This window comes from Anopheles coluzzii, chromosome 3 (assembly GCF_943734685.1).
Source record: "Anopheles coluzzii chromosome 3, AcolN3, whole genome shotgun sequence".
NCBI lineage: Eukaryota > Metazoa > Arthropoda > Insecta > Diptera > Culicidae > Anopheles > Anopheles coluzzii.
In genome coordinates, this window is record NC_064671.1 from 94084223 (window position 1) to 94103689 (window position 19467).

Consider the following 19467-nt stretch of genomic DNA (forward strand, 5'->3'; position numbering starts at 1 on the left):
CGTTATAATCCCTTCTTCTCTGACCGCATTATCCTTGAGATTGGGTTTTGCCACTTGCCACGGGCCAAATCAAAACATCCATTTCGCTTTTTCGGGGCGATCGTTATGCGAACCGATTTGTGATAATTTATTTATTTTCTGTCCTCTCTGTCCGTCCGTCCGTTGCGGCTTTCCCCTCCGCATCGTTTTGCAGCTCGTCGGTCGCTGCTCACGGCTGCTTATTTTTAGGCATGACAAACTACTGCTACAATTACGACGACGAGCGCAGCAACTACAACCGCTACTACTGCTACTACTACTACGATTGCCACTACGACTACGATCACCACTGCAGCAACAACTGCAACATCAACAGCAATACTAATCATCGCTAATCTTTTTGACGCGCGTGCAGAAACAATAGTGTTGCGGAAAAAACAACCCGCTGGCGCAAGCACGGTCGCGCGCGCATAGATGTATTTATTTGTTATAGATTAAATATTTGAATTTGAATAGTTGGTAGATATGAATAGTATTGTTATAGTGAGTTTATGGATACTCCTGCACATTAGCAATACATCTTGTCAAGGTGAGTAAACGTTTCGGGCTGATTTAATTAGTGTTTAACATAGCGTTTCCCCTTTTCATTCATTGCTTTTCCATAAAATTAAGCATCCAAAAATCTCTCTCTCTCTGTATTACAAAATGTCGATGAGATAAAGGTCATTTAAAGCATTAGTAAAGCATTTCCCAAAAATACACGCAACAGCGGAAGTTGGAGTTTGTGTGCCCAGTTCCCATCAGCAAAGCACTCCGTTGGGCAATGAACAGTTATGAACATCGCATTATTCACCCCTACGGTGTTTTATTTTCGGTGTGTTGCTACAACCTGTTTACAACACGGTGCCCTTTTCCCGGCACCGGGAAAAAAGGGCCTAAAGCACCCACGGGACCAGTTCAGCGCGTACGAGTCCTTATGCGTATGAGTCAACGCAGGAGAACCTTTTTTCCATTTTTTTTTCACACTCATTGAGAGGGTGGACGGACACCGGTAGTTAATTATTTGAACTGTGGCAGTAAAAGGTGTCGTGGAAAATAGGGAGAGGAGAGGAGAGAAAACAACAAAAAGCCATAGACAGAAGCATGAAAAACTAGTGTCAGGGGGCCAATCGGGCTCGTGGGCCCCCGGTGTTGCAAGGTGCAATCGAGACAGTTGGCTTCTATTTGGTACCACTACGGTCGGTCGGTCGGTCTCGGTGGTCTTAATGTTGTTACCCCAAAGAGGGGGGGAAATACTGAGCTGAAACGAGCTGCCGGGGGGTGATCAGTGGAGCATAAATGCTTGACGCTCTTCCACCAAAGGGGGTTCTTTGCCAGGGGTTTGCTCGCTTGTTGCTAATGCTAATGAAACTGTGGGAACTTGGGCGACGCTTTTGCGTGACCCAACGCGCGAGCACGTCTTAACGAGGAGCTGGTACTATACAGACAAAACACACAGCCGATACACAGCTGCACAAAAGAAAAGAAAAACTACACCCTCTAGCTGGGGTGGGAGCGCTACTTGGAAAAGCTCCCATCATTGTATTGTCTTTGTCGCTCGCTTAAATCAGCCGCCCGGCCGCGCTGGATCAGTTTCGTGCAGTTGGCAGATGGTTCCGGAAGCGTTTGCCCTTCTTCGATGATATGGCGGGATGTGAGCAAAACTAATGCATGAGTAAAGCTGCCAGTATGAAGATCACAACCTGTAAGCGACCAGCAAACAAACGCTTCTCGGAAGGGCACACATTGATTTCCGGCACACGGCGGCGGTATTCAGCGCATGAGAACCGAGGCTTTGTGACAATTGCTCCATGCGCGCATACAGACGAGTTGCAAATATGTGTGCTAATAAATTAATGCCTCCCACACTGTATGGAATGGGAACTTGAAATGGGAACACATACACACACACACACGTATTACTATTCTCCCCTCGGGAAAAACATACTTTCCACCGAAACTGAAGCTTTCCCTTTTGTTTTCCCGCTGATACGGGTGGTACGGGTTGTAGCTTCCGCTTTGAAGTTTTCTCCTGCCCCCCTTTTCAATGCTTCCGGAGACCGTACCGAGAAGGGCTTTAATCACCGGCAGGCGTTAGGTTTATCCGGTGCTGAATAATTCGCCCAAAGTTTGCTTGGCACACTCACACACACAAATGCAAGAGTTCCGCGGAGGCGCAGGAAGTTTCACAGGATGTGTGAGTGTGTTTTTGTTTGGACTATGCTAGCAAAACGCTCCCGTCCTGGCATAGGGGAGCATGTACGTGATGTTGATATCCTTCCCTAACGTCAGCTGCTGGAGGTGATGTGAGAAAAACGAAGTATGCTCTTGACAGGTCTGTCAGGGACGGGCGGTCTGCTGCTGCTATTACCATTAGCTTCGCCCTTTCTACCTCCATCCGGTCCAATATATCCATACCTTGCAGCACAGGTGCTCCGACGTGGCCCGGACAGCCCACGAGAATGAGCCTTAATCACGTTCGCGGGCTTGTATGTCTTTCTATCTCCTCCCCCTGTCATGCTAGTAGCGCATAAAGCAACTCACACCCACACCCAACACTGTTGACGAAAGCGAAACCAACGCCACCGCCGTACGCCAACATTGTTGACAGGTCGCTGAGACTAACAGGGTTCGTATTACCAAACCGAATGTTGGCGGTGGCATAATTTTTGACATCCTCCTGGTGATGCTTTTGAAGAGTGGCGCTGTAAGCTTGGAGGAGTCTGTTTGTAGCTGTGTGTGTATGGGGGGAACGCGTGTGTTTGGTTACCGGCTCCACTTGACGTGATATTATTATGCAGGACGGTACGGCTGATCCTCAGACGAGCGTGTCCAGCGAAGTCTCGGTTATTGCCCTACGGCATTGGCCGCTGAAGTATTCGCTGAAGTACACTATTTTAGCTCCCGCACAAGACGTGCGCCTTGTGTTATCTGAGAACTTAAAAGCTCAGACGATAAACATAGCCCTCTCTCTAAAACCCCGAGCTCCCCAAGCGATGTTTATTAGTTTATTGTTGCCTGATTTTAGAAACTGATATTGATAATGTGCTCCCATCCTATCACACTCTCTTTATGCTCTTTCGGCAGATGAAAAAATATCCGTTTTAAGGGGCGAAAAGGTAGAGCTTGCCTGCCCGATCGATATAGCGACCTGCGGCGAGCTGCACTCGCTGAAATGGTTCAAGGGAACCGAGCGGATAGCGGTCGTGTCCGGTGATGGCGAGGTGGCCAAAGTCGAGGGCAGCTACAACGACCGGCTGTCGCTGTCGCACGAGGCGCAAACGAGCCGGCTGATTTTCCGCAGCGTCGAGATAGCGGACGAAGATACATATCTGTGCGAGACCACGTTTCTCGAGCCGTCGGAGCTGTGCGAGAACTCGGGCGCATATAGCGTTGCTTTAAACGTTAATGGTAAGTAGTGGGTGGCTTTTACGGTAGACAAGGCTCTGTTATTTTACCGATGGGGGTCTGTTTTGCGTTTGATTTTAGCGGTGCCATCGGTCATCACGCTCCAGGATGGCAATAGAAATAGTATTAAAAATGGTTCGCACATTGGACCGATGCGCGAGGGCCAGGACCTGCAGGTCGTTTGCGAGGTATACGGTGCTCGTCCAGAGCCTGTGATAAGCTGGCATCGATCTGGGCGGGTTGTTCGAGGTAGGTGTTGCATCACTTCGTAAGCGGCTTATATCGTTAACTCACCGCGAGTTGCGCGTCTTTCAGATAACTTGGTTGTCGAGGAACACAATGGACTGTACACGGTGAAGTCGACGTTGTCGCTCACGCTGTCCCGGCAGGAGCTGGGCGCTACGTACAACTGTCGCGTTGAGATGAAGGATCTCAAGCTGTCCGTTGACAACCAGTTCCACATCGATCTGCAAGGTAAGTGGGCATTATTAGCGTCCAGAACAGAGTAAATTCACAGTATACTAATTTCATGTGTCTCTACTCTACACCAGTACGACCCACCAAGATAAACTTATCCGGTGTCGAACATCACACGGTTCAAGGGACAAAGGTTTTGCTTCAGTGTCAGGTAAGTACGATAAGATGATTGATTAAGATGTTGGAAAGATAATTTATTAGTGGATTTTGCTGTACGCAGGTCAGCGGAGCAAGACCAGCAGCTAATATGACCTGGTACAACTCATCTAAGCTCATTACGGAGGAATCCAGCGAGATGACTTCAATTAATACCAAAACAGTGAGTGATGAAAAGCGGTAATGTGACAAGGCAAAGGCAAGTTGTAATACTAATGTATTCTCTTTGCAGTATCTTCAAAATGATGGAACATTTGAAACGATCAGTCAGATGATCTTTACTGCGACGCGCTTTGAAAATGGTGCGTCTATGCGCTGCGAAGCCGACAACATTGTGATGCGTGAGGATATGGACCGGCCCCTGCACGACACCCTCACGCTGGAAGTGATGTGTAAGTGTCATTCGAATGGCTACCCTGCTTTCCAACCAATGTGTTACTAATGATCGTTTTGATCCACTTTTCGTGCTTCATCCCGTGCTCACGTGTACGTCCTTTTCCATGTTCCGTCATCACCATCATGATCGCAGATCCACCCGTGGTGTCCGTGAAGCCGGAAAACATAACCGTCAACGAGACGCAAGATTTTCTGATCTTTTGCGACTACGAAGCAAACCCGGCCTCACTCGAGAGCGTCAAGTGGTACCGGAACAGTCAGGAGATCAAGCTGAACAGCGTGCGTTACGAGGGCGGCAACCCGGAGCAGACGGCACTGCTGATAAAGAACTCAACGCGGCACGACATCGGTGCCTACACCTGCGAGCTTTCGAACTCGATCGGGTTCGATGTGTCTGATAATGAAGTTTATGTTGATGTTATATGTACGTTGCTCATGAAGTTGTGTGAGAAGCCATCGGAATCTTTAGCTAATTGAAGCATTTGTTCGCACCTTCCCTTTTGCAGATAAACCGACGGTGATGTTAACGATGGATCCAGAAGCGCCGGTGATTGAGAATGATCAGGCGAACATAACGCTGCTGTGCAATATTGTGGACGGGAATCCGATGCTCCTGACCAAGGTGCGCTGGTTCCTGGACGGCGAGTTCCTGAAGGAGCTGCCCGAGTGTGAGGAGGAAACGCTCGGTACGGACGAGAACCTGTGCGAGGTTGATCCGAGCAAGATGTTACTGCAGAACGTTGGGCGTGAGTTTATTGGCAATTACTCGTGCGAAGGCTTCAATGCAGCCGGCTGGGGCGATGTAAGCGAGGAGAACCCGCTGGATGTTTACTACGAGCCGGGCAATGCGTCCATGGTGCACTATCCGTACATCGCGATCAAGCGGCGCAGTGTGACGTTTAACTGCTCGATCGAGGATCGAGGAAATCCGGCAGCGACTCGCTATCGTTGGCTGCGTGGAGGTAAGCCGGTGCTGGACGTGGTCACACCTTCCTGGACGGTTGATCCAGTGGGGCTGGACTCGCGCACCACGTTCTCCTGCTTTGCGTACAACGAAGGCGGAGAGGGCTACCCGGCCGAGGTGAATCTGGAAGTGCACGCACCCCCGGCATTCATTCAAAAGCTGCAACCCTACACGGGTGCCCTGTTTTCGACGGCCAATATGTCGCTGTCTTGCCGGGTGGAATGCATACCGTCGTGCAGCATTTCGTGGTTTAAGGATGGAATTGGAATCGACGAGAGTGATGAGCGGTACTACATTACCAACACGTATCTCCCAGCGGAACCGGCAACGGGTGACTTTGAGAGTGCATACTCTGTGCTGGTAAGAATTGGATTGTTGGTGGGGTCTGAAGGGACTGTTTCTAACTCTAACGTTTGATGTTCAGCATTTCAACATGTCCGCTTGGCCGAATGGTATATTGGATCGCATTAAGGACAGCTCGAACTACTCTTGTGTGTCCACCAACAACTCTGCTGGACCGGGCGTCCGCAGTACAACATATTTTGGAGTTGAATGTGAGTAATGTCTTTTGATCGCTTTCGGACGGAGCTACAATAGAATTTCCACTCTTATTTTTAGATCCACCAGAGAACACGAGCCTCTCGAGCACAACAATCTCGGTGGAGGAAGGTAAGATTCCGCCGAAAATTGTGTGCTCTTCGCGGGCCTACCCTGAGCCGGCGTTTTACTGGACGCGTAACGGAGAGATCATTGCCAAGGGCAGTGCACTCATAGTGGACGATGTGCTGGAGCGTTCCGATGCCGGCAAGTACACCTGTACCGCGTTCAACAAGCATGGCAACCATTCAACGGACGCATACATTGATATTCATTGTGAGTGAAATGAGGGACCATGGCGAATAGATAACAGAATGATAATGGATGCTCTACTTCATATTCGATTGTCAGATAAACCCACATGTCAAATCATGCGGAAGGAGGTCGAGGACGAGGATGTGCTGATCTGTGTTGCGACGGGCAGTCCGCGTGAGTCCGAGTTTGAGTGGAGCGTCAAGTACGCGAACGACAGCTTGCAGAGCCATCGCATCAAGAGTGACCCGTACGAGAGCTACCTAACGCTCGACGATGCCGTGTCGGCGATGCGCATTTACGTGTGTGTCGCTAGCAACAACGTTGGCATGGGAACGCCGTGCGAGATTGAGGTTGCTGGTGAGTAGTAGTGCGCTGGAGCGCGGTGAATGCGGTCAGAATGCACAGGACACTTTAAGACATGTTCCGGTATTTATGTATGTTTGTAGGATACGTTGCTTGGTGGCTGAAAGGGGACGTACTGACACCGTACATTCTGATCGGTGCCGTGGCCGCCCTGCTGCTTGCGGTTATACTCGTCTGCATCATCATCATTTGCATCTGCCGAAGGAAGAGGCGACAGGAGAAGTGTAAGTGTTCTTTTAATCTGTTACAGCCACATGAAACAGGTTCCACAATTATTAGTGAAAAAATAGAGAAGAAAAGACAATTCAAAAAAACACAAACGGCAACGAATGTGAACAGGTAGTACGGCTTGGTTTTTTCCGTTTTTGTTTTATGGGTTTTCTCTTTCCGTTGTAATTCAAAAATTGCAATTGTAATAGGGCTTTGTTTTCCGTTTCATCTTAACACTTTTGTCAAGTGTGGTAGAATTCATGTATTGGGACGGATTTCTTCGACCATGAAACGAAGCGAAGAAATGCTTCCAAGCAATTGATCTACCACACGTATGAGCGATCGGATCAGACAAGTCATTCAAAGGGAACTAAATTAAGGACATGCTTCAGAAACAAGCGATCGATGTGCAACATTCCGTTTGATTGACTATTTGATGTGAACAATCATTTGCATTACCTTTACTCTGGATGTTTGGATCATTTTGATAACAGTCGTATTTCCATAGCAATTGATACTCATTTTGTGCTTTGTTCTCTATCAACTCATGTTCCACTAGTCTGTGTTAGTGTAAGAAGTTTTTCCAGTTTTCTTTTTGGCTCTTTTGTCATTTGTTTTTGGTACCCGTATTCTTCTGGCTGTACTGTATACTTTAAACTCTTTGATTGTCGTGAATTTTTAAGCCGTTTTTCCTTCAAACCCATTCGTTTTTCTGTTGCTAACCTACCAACGCATCATTGTTCATCCATACCGAAGCAAAAGCAGCCGCTGTTTGTTTTTTCGCATCGTGTACACCGCAATGCGTTCCTTCTGTCCCCTTCTTTCATGTGTATTGTTTCATCCCCCTTTTCTGGATATTTTTTTAATGTTTGTTAACGTTCTTTCTTACTAAAACTTTCAAACCTCGTTTACGTGCGTGCGCCTCTCACTAATAGCTTCTATGCACATGGAAGAAATCGAAGATGCCGAATTCTCATTTATGAAAGATCGCAGGTAAGATTGGACTTTTGAACAACACACGTACTTTTAGGTATCGCATTGGTATTGCTTTTCCGCTTGGTTTTTGAATTTTTGGTTTCGGTAATCGTGGTTGCGGTAAAGTAGTTTGTAGTAAGTTGTGGTGTGTGTGTGTCCTCGTTTATACTAGCAATTCGGCTGGCCATCATACGCATACGGATATAAAGTAAATCCTTAGCAGTATTTTATATGTTGTACATGTTGGGCTTGGTGTAAGAATTAGGACCGCTTATCATGGACGAGACACTGTGGAGAAGGGATCATTGCTGCAGCCGTAACATCACCTAATAGTACCAGAGAAGCTAAAATTCCCTCTACGTCCTACTATCCAATTCCTTTGCTGAAATTAGTTAACTTGTAGTTATTATTTAGTTGATTATTTTTTAATTTTGTACCATTTGAGTTGGAGTTGGTGGAGTAAAATCGGTGCCATGTGGTGGAAATTGTTAAAGGAACAATATTTGCTTTCGAATGTCTCATCAGCAAATAAGACGATAGTTGAGAGAGGATTGTACCTTACCGTTTTGGGGATTAGTATGGAAGATTAACAACAATTGATTTGTAGAGCTGAAGATGCTGAAGATGTATTGAATGGATACTAAAAGTATTATATTATCATCATTATAAGAAGTTGTAAAATAATGTTTAGAACTTGAACTATACTTAACGCGGAGAAGCTGCTTTTGAAACCCAATCATAACTAATGAAATTGGAAGATGCATTGGTGATGGAACAAGCTTCATTAGTTCCTGTAGTTAGACTACCATCTTTGGGGGTAGTAGCAGTTGGTACCAACCAACCCAAGACTTGTTGGTTCCGGCTAGGGTCATAGTTCCCATTGCCGGTTTGAACAATTTCGTCTCGGAAATGCATTACGTTTGGTTCTGTTTTTTCTTCTTCTTCTATTGCTCCATCTTCCACCCCCACACTTCATCAAGGTGTCTGCAACGGGAGACGGATGCTTCCGAGAACATCCGGCACTACGATCAGTCACTCCGGTGGCGCATTCGACGGTTTTTCGAAAAACGTAACAGTATCGATTTGTTGCGCATCTCCACGAGCAATGGTACAGTCGCTTGAGTATTTGTTTTATAAGTTTTTTTTCTCATTTTCCTCTTTTGTTTCCTGTGCGCGAGTGTTTGTTTCCCCCTTCCCAATTTTCCCGTGTGCTGTTTTTCCCTTCCCTTCCTTTTAACTTGATTCCTCGTGTGATTCCGTTTTTCTCCATTCTTTCATTCCTAACCACCTGACCTTATCAGCTCGTTTGTTATGCGTTTTCATGTGTTTTTGTTTTCATCATATGCTTCTGTTTGCTTTTGCCTTTTTTTTCTTCCATTTTCACAATGTTTTATGCTGGTTTTACGTTTCTTAAAAACAACCTGTTGTTGCATTTGTCGCTGAACGGCTTACCCATCACACGCGTTGCGTTTCTGGAATGTTTATTTACGTGTTCAGTTATTACGTATGTTAAAAAGCCTCAAACCATACCCACCGAAGACCCATCGCCCCCCACGTCCACACCATCAGCAGCAGCAGCATCACCAGCAACACCAACAGCAGCAACGGCTGACAACGCAACTGCCACCGGTACCACCACCACCAACGCACCACCAACGACAGCCGATTGTGCCGCGTCCGCTACGGCCCCAGAACAGACAGGACCCGGTGCGGCACGGGTTGGGGTCGATGGTGGAAATGCAAATGTACCGGAAGCTGGTACGGCGGTAGGCGGAGGTATGGAACACTGAATCGCTGGAAAAAAACACATTTTTGTTTTTCTTCCGGCCGGTTTTTTTGTATGTATTTTTAGCTTCTTTTAGCTTCTTGTTTTTTGATTTTTTTGTCGCTTTTGCCGATCGTGCGCTCTCGCTCATACGTTCGTGTCTCGAAGATGGAGCTGCAGTATGGAGTTACCCCCAACCAGGGGGGTTGGTTGAAACCAGGAGAACACATCGAAGATGATATATGGAACACTTAGAATACAAATCGATCACACACACAAAAACACACATTTACACTCTCTCCCTCTGTTAATGGGTTTTTGAGACGCAACTAACGCACCCCATTTTTCGATTGTTTTTCTTTCCATCTTGCGCGCATCTTGGGACAACCACAGTTACTGGAGAATCATCGACTGCTGGCGGATCCCAGATCGAACCAGGAGAATATGAAAACCTTCCGTTCCATGGATTGCAAACACCGCCGAAGAAGGTAAGCGCGGTTGAAGCGAAGCGCATGCAGCAACGTTTGTTTACTTAACCTCGAAATGTTTAATCTATTGCCTATCAATTAATGCGCGCCATTTCGAGGTTAATTAACGTGCTTGTTATTGTTTCCTTTGAACAAATCTTTTCATCTGCTAACAATCTTCATATTGTTGCCTGCGTCTGTGTGTGTGTCTGTGTGTGCGTGTCAGGCTATGCTGTGTAAAACTAACCTCGCACCATCGCTGAAGCATCATAACAAAACGCTCACCCCGTCCTGCTTCCCGACGCATCCGTACAACTACATCAACTATCAGAAGGACTGTCAGAAGGGTGGCCTGCAGGCGCCCCTTCATCCCACCCTCCAGCACTCCGGGCTGCCGGCCCCGCCACCGTCGTCCGGTGAGCCGCCGAGTCTGGACGATTCGTGTAAATCCGCCGAACGGAAGCTGGCCTCGCTGGACAACAGTGATACGCTCTCCTCGCACAGCTTCACCATCGGTGGCACACGGTCCATGAAACGGTCCTCGGAGAAGAAGCTGATCGATCTGGAAACGGTGACACCACTGTACGAGAACCTCACCGATTCGATACAGATCCATGAGACGACGGCACCGACACCGCTGGTACCGCCCGGCAAGCCGCTCATTCTCGAAGGCCCCCACCAGGAACGGTATCGCATCAGCTTGAAGAAGCCGGGCCGAAAGGGCGGAAGCAGTCGCTCGAACAGTGCCGTCTCGAACAGCTACTACGATTGCATCAAGCCAATTCCGGCGCCACGACATCGCAAGTACGCCTCGACCAACTCGCTCGTTTCGAAGGCACACCCGGGCGGTGGTGGTGGCGGCGGTGGCCATGGACTGAAAGCGTACGGTGGCAATGGTGGCAGTAGCAGCCGGCTCGATCCGATCTACATGAACCTTCCGTTCGGCAACAAGGGGGGGCACGAATCGTCGCTCCGGCTACACTCGGACACGGAATCGGGCTCGGAGGGTCACAGGGGCATCGCTGACGTAAGTATTGCTGTACTAATCGAAGTGTGAGCCTCTCTACTAACCTTCACGCGTGTTTGTGTGCTCTTCCTTAACAAATAACCAACGCCAACGGCAACAGTATCCAGTGCCGCGCGATAACCACTACCTGGAGATAACGCAGCACCAGACGCGGATAGTGATCCCGCGCGAACTGTTCCCGGTGGATAGTCGCGAGCAGCAGGCCAAGATCAACCAGCTGCTGCGCAAGAGTGGCGCCCCGCCCGTACCGCCCGCCCTGCTGGCCACCGGCTCCACACCCAGCACGACCACCCCGTCATCGTCATCCTCGAGCAGCACGAACAGCCGGCGCCACATCAAGCTGCCTTTACAGAAACATCATAGCTTTAATTTCCAGTCGTCGCAGACGGTCGAGGCAACGGTGCGCGATCTCAAGATCAAGTCGCACTCGATCAGCTCGAAAACGCTGCGCGACTACCGTGGCAGCAGCAGCGGGCAGCGCAATGGGCAGAGCAATGGCACCAGCACACTGAACCACCATCATCTCCATTCCCATCATACCGGCATGCTTCACGAGAACGATAGCGAGAACGAATACTACGACCAACAGCAACAGGAACAGCAGCACCAACATCAACAGCAACAGCATCGCCATCGTGCGGCGTCACACTTTCCGTACGACACTAGCACCGTAGCCTTTAAACCCATAACTCCCGTGCCAACGAGTACTACAGCAATAATAACTACCACTAACAGAAAGTCGGTTAATATGTGTAATAATGACAAATTTGCAATCAAATAAAACAACCACAAACCATCTCACCATCTTCTCTGACTTCAAAATGGCAAGTCCCGGTAGTTGGCATCGCTTTTCTTCTGTGTCTGTGTGTGTGTGTCGCTTTTGTTGTACTAATTGTACTAACTTACTAATGTACTAAAAGAAATTCCTTCCAGGTGGGTATACTGATAAAAGGTAAGTTGAAGCACCATCTTTTTTTTCGAATTAACACCCTGCTGGCCGACAAGGTATGTCCACAAGAACACTGATACCTTCCCTCGTGTTATGCGTTTTTGGGTTTTTGACCGTTTGATGTGCGCCAACGCGAAATTGCAGAATAAAAATTGTAATTTTTGCCACCCAAATGCCAGCCAAACGTGCGCCCGTCTGTCTGCCTGTGTGTGCCTTTGTGTGTTGTGAAAATTGATACTTAACTATTTTGTGTCTCGACATCCTTTCTTTCCGTTTTAGGCGAACGATACGATCACAGCCAAAAGTAATACGTACATTTTTTGAGGCGGTGCACATTAACTTTATACAAGTAAAGCTCATAAATCCATTGACGACAGTTTTAGTTCAATTTTAAATCATTTAGCCTAAGCCAAGCAGGACAGCAAGGTTTTGCTGAATACATTAAATAAGGATTTAGACAGTGAGGACACACTAATTGGCGGAACAATACTGTTACAGTGTGTGTGTGTGTGTGTGCACCACAGTTGTTCGCACATCGCTCGCGTGCTGCCGACAATAAAGTTGACAATTTTTATTTTGCAATACACAGAATGCGCCTGAAAGTAAACTCAAAATTTAAAGTGAGCTTATTGTGTGATTCGATGACGCTCGAGGCGCAGGGTAAGTACGGGTCGCGGAGATCTTGCTGTTCTAAAACCGTGTCCCGATCTAGTAGCCCGCTTTAGTGTCTTCCGAATGATGGATGTTTTTGTTACTACTACTATTAGACTGCTATGGTTTACACGTGCGGCGTTGAGTTCTCGGTCACTTACCTTGCTGCGTAACACTAACCCCGACACTGCTGTGACTTGTTTTGATGACGCGTTGCGCGAGCGGAACGTTCTACAAATCTGCCGATCCCATCTGGCTTCATCCACAGGACGGTATCGTGTACCCGGAGGACGTGATCTATGCCGACCTGGAGGAGAACAACTACGGTCCGATCAACTACAAGGCTGCCTCGATCTACAACATGATGAAGTTTAAGCGAAGCAACGAATAAATTATCCCCTTTTTACCGCTACTGATCCTTTTGATTTACGCCGCTTCGTTCCACTACACTCTGTTTTGTAAGCAAAAAAGTGTTACTGTCCACAAATAGTGCGTGCGCATCATGCACTACGAAGAATGAATATTGTCATATGTTAGTGTACGCCTAGTCTGTTTGCTGCGAGACAGCTTGCTTTCCTGCGCTACTGAATTTAATAAAGTTGTGTAATAGTTAAGTGTCTTTATCGTTTTGTAAAAAAAACACAAATCTAGTCTTTGTTTAATTGTTCCTCCGAAGAATGTCCCACAGAACGCTTTCAATTCGCTTTATCGTTCCAAAAACACCGACCTGATGCTTACCATATGGCCCCATATTGGAAGTGTGTTTACACCAACGTGTGCAACGATAATTTAATTTGCCTTCTCCTAATGATTGCTAATGTACTGCACAGAGTTCCAGAGCCACTTGTCGGCCCGTTGTTGTTTCCCCTTCGCAACTCTCGAGGCACACACTTGTTCAATTACTGTCTCACTTCGGAGCGCATTTCCCCAGGGGAAACAAACACCCAGATACGATCAATCTCTCAATAGCTCGGTTCCTCCGTCTGGCAAGACAAATGCTGATAGAGTGCGCGTGCCTTCGAAGGGAGAAGAGGGTGTGCACGGGTTCTGTTGGAAGGTGTAGAGTACATTACCACAATTGCAGATTTGTTGCTGGCAGGGATTCTGAAGGCTGGCAGCCTAATTGAAACGGCAGGAATAAAGTGATGCTGACATTGTTGTACCGGGGAGGGGATAGCCTCTTTGTAGCGACATATCTGGCACTCGGGCACGTTGATGAGTCCATTAGGGCGCTGTGAATGGATTTTTTTGCTGTTGGCTTTTTGGAGGTGTAATGCGATTACCATGCTCAAAACTACCGCACTTACGGTAAATTTGCATCACAACAAATTATTATCAAAACTGAGTGAAGTGGCTGGGAAGAGATTTGAAAGATATGTGCATCGTCAGTTGTCAGTTGTTGAGTGAAGTTTTGCGACTTTTTACATTGATACAAGAGATCCTTCTTTACATTGAAATCTTTCTTTATCTTTATCTGTTTTAATTATAATGTATAAACTAAGTGTTTGTCAACAATTTTACCATTAAATTTAAAGAATCGTAAAAAATGCCTGTGACAACAGTGCCTCAAAGCACAGCTTTAATTGATATTATACTATTGTATTTGTAATTAATTATAATTTGAAGTATTTTTCCTCACTTTCACACACTTTCTTTCAGACTTATCACTACTGTTAATTATTTTGTTTAAAAGGACTGAAGCCTTTTGCAAGGAAATTTAATTCACTTCTGCAAAATGGCACCAAAAATTGAACTAATGTTTGCTGAAGCCCTTGGTTTCATCCCGTGCCACGCCGCCTATACGACGAACGGCGACGAGAAGTATCCAATTGCTGGCGGGTTTTTGAGCTCGAGCCGCGTCAAGTGTGTCCTTTTATACTACTCCCATGCCCATGGTCACATTTTGCATTTGCGCAGCCTCGATCGAGGGAAAGTCAGAACACACGGGGGCGCAGTGACATTTCATTTGCTATTTGGCCCGACCGCCCCGTTTTTCTTAACGGCTCACTGACTATGCTAGATAGATTGTCGTCCTGGGTGGTTTTCTCCGGGGGATTCGCAGCCCAGGCAAAAGAGCAGCAGCAGCATTTTCTTATTATGCAGCCATATGGTCATGTTTTTTAGAGTTTTGCGTCCTTAAGGGAGATACTGTTTGGTTGCTGGCCGGAAATGTGGCGGAAAGGACACTCGAAGGGTGATCGGAACGATTCGGCACAACATACTTCACCATCGGCAGTGGGTTACAGAGATTTCGGGGCCGTCCGCAAAAGAAGTGACCAATTGAACGTCTCAATAATGTATGGGATATATTGTTGGGCATTTTATTAACCCTAGCACTTAAGGAACAAAGGGCTGGAAAAGCCCGAGCAGAACGATTTTGGGGTCGATCGTTTTAAATCGCAATAAATCCTTGGAGATCAACCATATCAAATCGCGTTTTAAAGCATGTTTTGTGGGTGACAGGGAGTATTTAAAATTGACTTTTATTCAACGAGTTTTGGAACTGTATGACCGGTTTGTATTCTATATTTTTAAAAGATTGTTTCTACTTATATTAAAAAGCATTCAAAAACCACATCCACACAACCTTCGCCCGTGACAAATTGAGTCTCCGTGACGAAAGGTCACTGGCATATTACCAAGTTGGCAACATTATTACCATCATCATCGTCGACGATAATAAATGTGTCCCATCATCCCAAAATAATTGGAAAGGAATTGCGGCTGGATTAGGCGCGGATTTTCACCATCAAAACCACCAGTTCTAGTACCAAAACATTACGCCCGGGAGAAGGGCAATTGCACTACACTTCCCTTACAGTGATACTACAGCATTTGTACGATATGTTGATACTTTCCTGCCAATAGGGAAGGCGCATGTGTCTCAACAATGCCCGTCCTCCCGCCCGTGGCCCGTCACAGTGGCACACGGGGCCATTAATCTTGACGGCAACGTTGTCGGCTGTCGGAACACGGAAACTTCGGCTGCGGTAAGGTTAATGTAGAATTATTCACGCAAAGCGGCATAACGCCAAACAAGAGAAATGTTTTGCGCGAGCACGTGTCCGAGGCTTTCCGGCGCGTTTCCGGGTGGATGTCAGGAGTTGGCAAAGTAATGGACCGACAGTCAAGCGGGGATGGGAAGTTTGTTGGCGAGTTGGTTAGTGCTTGCCGGGATTGTAGTCAGCGTTTATTGACACCACATCCGATCCGAAGTAGTTGTGGTACGACATTAGCAATGGTGCTAAACAGCCAAACGCATGGGGATTTGACGTGGGGATTAAAGTAAGGAAAAGTGCGTCAAATAGAGAAAGAATTGGATTTTATATAGAAACTCAGCAGTATTTCTTTAACACATATTTTAGGATTAGTTGAATGTTGTAGGAAGATCCTTTAGTTGCCAAATGATGATTAACTTTGTACGGATTAATGTTCATCCTCAATTTATACAAGTCTTGAGAATAAGCATATTCCCATAAGCATTGGCGTTCAATGCATTGGTTTTGTTTGTGTAATTGTAAAAAAAATGTAAATTCCTAATTTGACCGATAATGTAACGAATGGTCAAGCACGAATCTCAACCGGCACCATCCACGCTTTAATGTTGATTCATATATTTGAGAAGTGGGCGTGGTTTGTTCCACGATGGAAATAGCCTGCTTCTGACACCGAACGGAAGAGGGCGCTAGCCAGAAATGTATGCACGGCGCCGTTGTTTTGGTTTTCGATAGGGCATTTGAATCACATGAACTTAATTACAGGAAATTAAATAGTTAATTGTAAAGTAAATAAATGCTTTAAAAGTCGTTCTGCGTGGTGAGCAGTGACATGGACACAGCCTCAATTCAAATTCCATCCTCAACCGATAACGGGACATTCGAGGTGATCGTTTCGAGCTACCTCATGCACTGAATGTAATTAAAATAAAATCAGTCCTGTGTGCGAGCTTATAAATAATAACTGCAAGGAAGCATGCCGGCCCCAACCGCTATCGCGCCAACGAACGCGTCTGATCTTGAGACGCGTTAATGAATTCAAATACGATGTCGAGAATCCGAACATTAACCTGTTCCTGAGAATATATTTAAATTCTTCATCTCAGCGCTGAATCAGCGACGGTCCATAAAAATACCCCTCCTTCTCCCCTTCCGCCGCCCAGTATCGAATGAATTTATGCCACCCGGATTAGTAAAAGTCAAGCTCCCACCCGTGCTTGACCTTGCCAAAGGGGCAGCTTCGTACCAAATGGGGGTCCTCGCTTTGGGTCCCCCGAAACCGGACGAGAAGTTTTTTTTAGAAACCTGTTTTAATCAGTTGCATAAGTGAATGAGCGGGAGACCCCCACTAACTGAGCCGATTGAGCTTTGAGCACGCGCGTGCGCCCGCACGCGAGAACTTGAGTTAGTACGAGCTTAACGTTGCCCCCGGTCGGGTGCTAATTGGCTTGTGTTTGGAGTGTTTGAAAGTGAGCGTTAGTGTTTATCTTAGACTGTTTTTCCTGCACCACACCACAACAAAACAATGCAGGAAGGAGTGCCAACGGACAGTGTCGCGCTGGAAGCGATCGAAAAGTTAGGCCCGCGGGAGAAATGGCGCATTGTGAAGAACATTGCCGTGCTGGGGATTGCGTTCATGATACACTTTACCGCGTTCCATGGGACGTCCAACCTGCAGAGCTCGCTGCACAACGATGGATCGCTGGGAGCGTACACACTGGCCTGCATCTATGGGTCGTTGATTTTGTCCAACCTCTTCCTACCGGTGCTGGTGATAGGGTACGAAAGCGGGTGGAGTGCTTGAAGGATGTTTCTAAAAAATTGAATCTTCTACTTAATAGGCTGCTGGGGTGCAAGTGGACGATCGTGGTGTCGTTCGTTGCCTACATGCCGTACATTGCGGCCCAGTTCTACCCGTCCTTTGCCACGCTCATACCGAGTGGGCTGGCCGTTGGGTTCGGCGGTGGGCCGCTCTGGTGCGCCAAGTGTACCTACCTCTCGATCATAGCGGAAGCGTTCAGCATTGCCACGCGGCGCAAGGTCCGCACCGACTATCTGATCGTAAAGTTCTTCAGCTTGTTCTTCGTGTTTTACCAGCTGGCACAAGTGCTGGGCAATTTGATATCATTCACCGGTTCGTCGCCTGCTCTGTCGGGCACAAGTGATTACCTTGAGCTGAATTAGCAAGTCGAATTAATCCCGCTCTCTTTGCAGTGCTGTCCTACGGGGAGACTGAATCGGCGCCGGTGAATGGTAGCGTGATCGAATCGAGCGTGAATATATCTGCAACGTGCGGTGCAAACTATGCTGCACCGATCCACCAGGAGGCACAGACTGCAATTGACCTAAAACGGCCCGAACCGGAGCAGCTGAACCGTCTGACCGGTATCTTTCTGGCGTGCATGGTGGCGGCATCCATTTCCGTGGCGCTGGGTGTGGATTCCCTCAAAAGGTAAGGCAGAAGGCAAATTCCAATGCCGAGCTGTAGGTCAATATTTCTACACTACTTCCAGATACAATATGGTGCGCAAAGCGCCCGATAATCGAACGTCCGGCATGAACACACTTGTCATCACCTTGCGTCATCTTGGTCACAAGTATCAGCTACTGCTGATACCGATCACCGCATTCATCGGCATAGAGCAAGCGTTCATAACGGCCGATTTCACAAAGGTAACGCCATCTGCAGCTGCGATTGTTCATCCTAACAACAGTCACTAACAAGCGCTCGCTGTCATAATCTTCCATTCGTTGCAGTCTTTCGTTGCTTGCGGGCTCGGCATTAGCTACATCGGTTACGCGATGATAAGCTTCGGGTTGGCGAATGCCGTCGCTGCCGCCTGCACTCCGTACATCACGAAGCACCTTGGCCGCCGGCTGCTCATTCTGGTGACGTGCCTGTTCCACGCGGCGCTAATCGTGTTCATGCTGCTGTGGACACCGACCGACGAGTATTACAAGTATTCGATAATCGTCGCCTGCTGGGGATTGGCGGACGGTGTCTGGCTGATTCAAATCAATTGTACGAACTTTTTTTTTCCACCCTCTTTCGTGGCATTCGAATTCTCATCGCGGTTGTATGTTTTCTCTCTCTATCCCTCTCTCTTGTCTTTCTCTCGCCGTTATAGCACTGAGCGGTGTTCTGTTCCCGGGCAAGGAGGAGGCTGCGTTCAGTAACTTTCGATTATGGGAAGCTTGCGGCTCGGTAATCATGTACTCAGCCAGTTCGTTCTTCCCCACCTTCCACAAGCTGCTGTTTGTGCTGGGCGTGATGATTGTTGGCACGATCGGGTAAGTAGCAATGATGGTGTGCGCTTGCCTAAGCTTTCAATAAAACATATTTTCTCTTTGCTTCAAGGTACGGGGCAATAGAGTTTATGGAACATCGAGCAAAGCGCATAGATCCCGGAAAGCGCTTTGAAGCTGTTGATCAAGAACCGCACGATAGCTGAATTACAAATTGTAAAGGAAAGTCGGAACGACTGAGAATCCTTTGCCTCTGTTCCTTTCTGTATGGTTTAGATAGTGCTTGCAAAGGATAAACGAAAATCAAAAGCTCAAACTTGACCGTTAAATGGCTGCGTACTTTATACGAGCTTGCCTTTTCAAAAACTACTGTACGCAGCTAAAAAGTAGTGAGAAGACTTCAGGCGTTATTAAGGCTTTTTGGGCATTTTTATGTGAAATTAGATTGTAATGTTCGCCACGTACTGTTCACGATACTCACAAATTGTTGTCAGAATAATGATTTTATTCGGATATATGTTTGTTGGTTTGTTGTTGTTGTTGTTCA

The 19467-nt window shown here is 47.1% G+C and overlaps 2 protein-coding genes across 4 annotated transcripts; both read left to right on the forward strand.

Annotated features, from left to right (window-relative positions):
- The first annotated feature begins 397 nt into the window (after positions 1 to 397).
- Positions 398 to 11879, forward strand: LOC120960126 (hemicentin-1). 3 transcript variants are annotated; one of them, XM_040384097.2, is made up of 19 exons: positions 398 to 568; positions 3106 to 3429; positions 3508 to 3675; positions 3742 to 3900; positions 3978 to 4054; positions 4124 to 4222; positions 4292 to 4451; positions 4589 to 4879; positions 4962 to 5779; positions 5844 to 5973; positions 6038 to 6292; positions 6368 to 6628; positions 6718 to 6858; positions 7780 to 7837; positions 8800 to 8927; positions 9317 to 9595; positions 9978 to 10072; positions 10278 to 11078; positions 11179 to 11879. In XM_040384097.2, exons 1-19 carry the CDS (start codon positions 505 to 507, stop codon positions 11857 to 11859), a joined length of 4989 nt encoding a protein of 1662 aa, XP_040240031.2. In that variant the 5' UTR covers positions 398 to 504; the 3' UTR covers positions 11860 to 11879. The 3 variants fall into 3 exon arrangements, with proteins under 3 accessions (XP_040240031.2, XP_040240032.2, XP_040240033.2); XM_040384098.2 differs by lacking the exon at positions 4589 to 4879; XM_040384099.2 differs by lacking the exons at positions 7780 to 7837; positions 8800 to 8927; positions 9317 to 9595.
- A 5175-nt stretch (positions 11880 to 17054) lies between these two features.
- Positions 17055 to 19435, forward strand: LOC120960128 (UNC93-like protein). The gene is made up of 7 exons (XM_040384104.2): positions 17055 to 17453; positions 17516 to 17808; positions 17889 to 18126; positions 18188 to 18347; positions 18432 to 18696; positions 18803 to 18965; positions 19033 to 19435. The coding sequence occupies exons 1-7, from the start codon at positions 17200 to 17202 to the stop codon at positions 19124 to 19126; spliced, it is 1467 nt and encodes a 488-aa protein (XP_040240038.1). The 5' UTR covers positions 17055 to 17199; the 3' UTR covers positions 19127 to 19435.
- Positions 19436 to 19467: the final 32 nt, after the last annotated feature.

What these genes read in the sequence shown, in the direction of transcription:
- LOC120960126 (XM_040384097.2), top strand. Translation starts at nt 505, where the DNA reads ATGAATAGTATTGTTATAGTGAGTTTATGGATACTCCTGCACATTAGC. An exon ending in GCGCATCTCCACGAGCAATG is followed by an intron (nt 8,928 to 9,316) that starts GTACAGTCGCTT and finishes TTACGTGTTCAG; the next exon opens with TTATTACGTATGTTAAAAAG. An exon ending in GTCACAGGGGCATCGCTGAC is followed by an intron (nt 11,079 to 11,178) that starts GTAAGTATTGCT and finishes CAACGGCAACAG; the next exon opens with TATCCAGTGCCGCGCGATAA.
- LOC120960128 (XM_040384104.2), top strand. Translation starts at nt 17,200, where the DNA reads ATGCAGGAAGGAGTGCCAACGGACAGTGTCGCGCTGGAAGCGATCGAA. An exon ending in CAATTTGATATCATTCACCG is followed by an intron (nt 17,809 to 17,888) that starts GTTCGTCGCCTG and finishes CTCTCTTTGCAG; the next exon opens with TGCTGTCCTACGGGGAGACT. An exon ending in GGTGTGGATTCCCTCAAAAG is followed by an intron (nt 18,127 to 18,187) that starts GTAAGGCAGAAG and finishes CACTACTTCCAG; the next exon opens with ATACAATATGGTGCGCAAAG.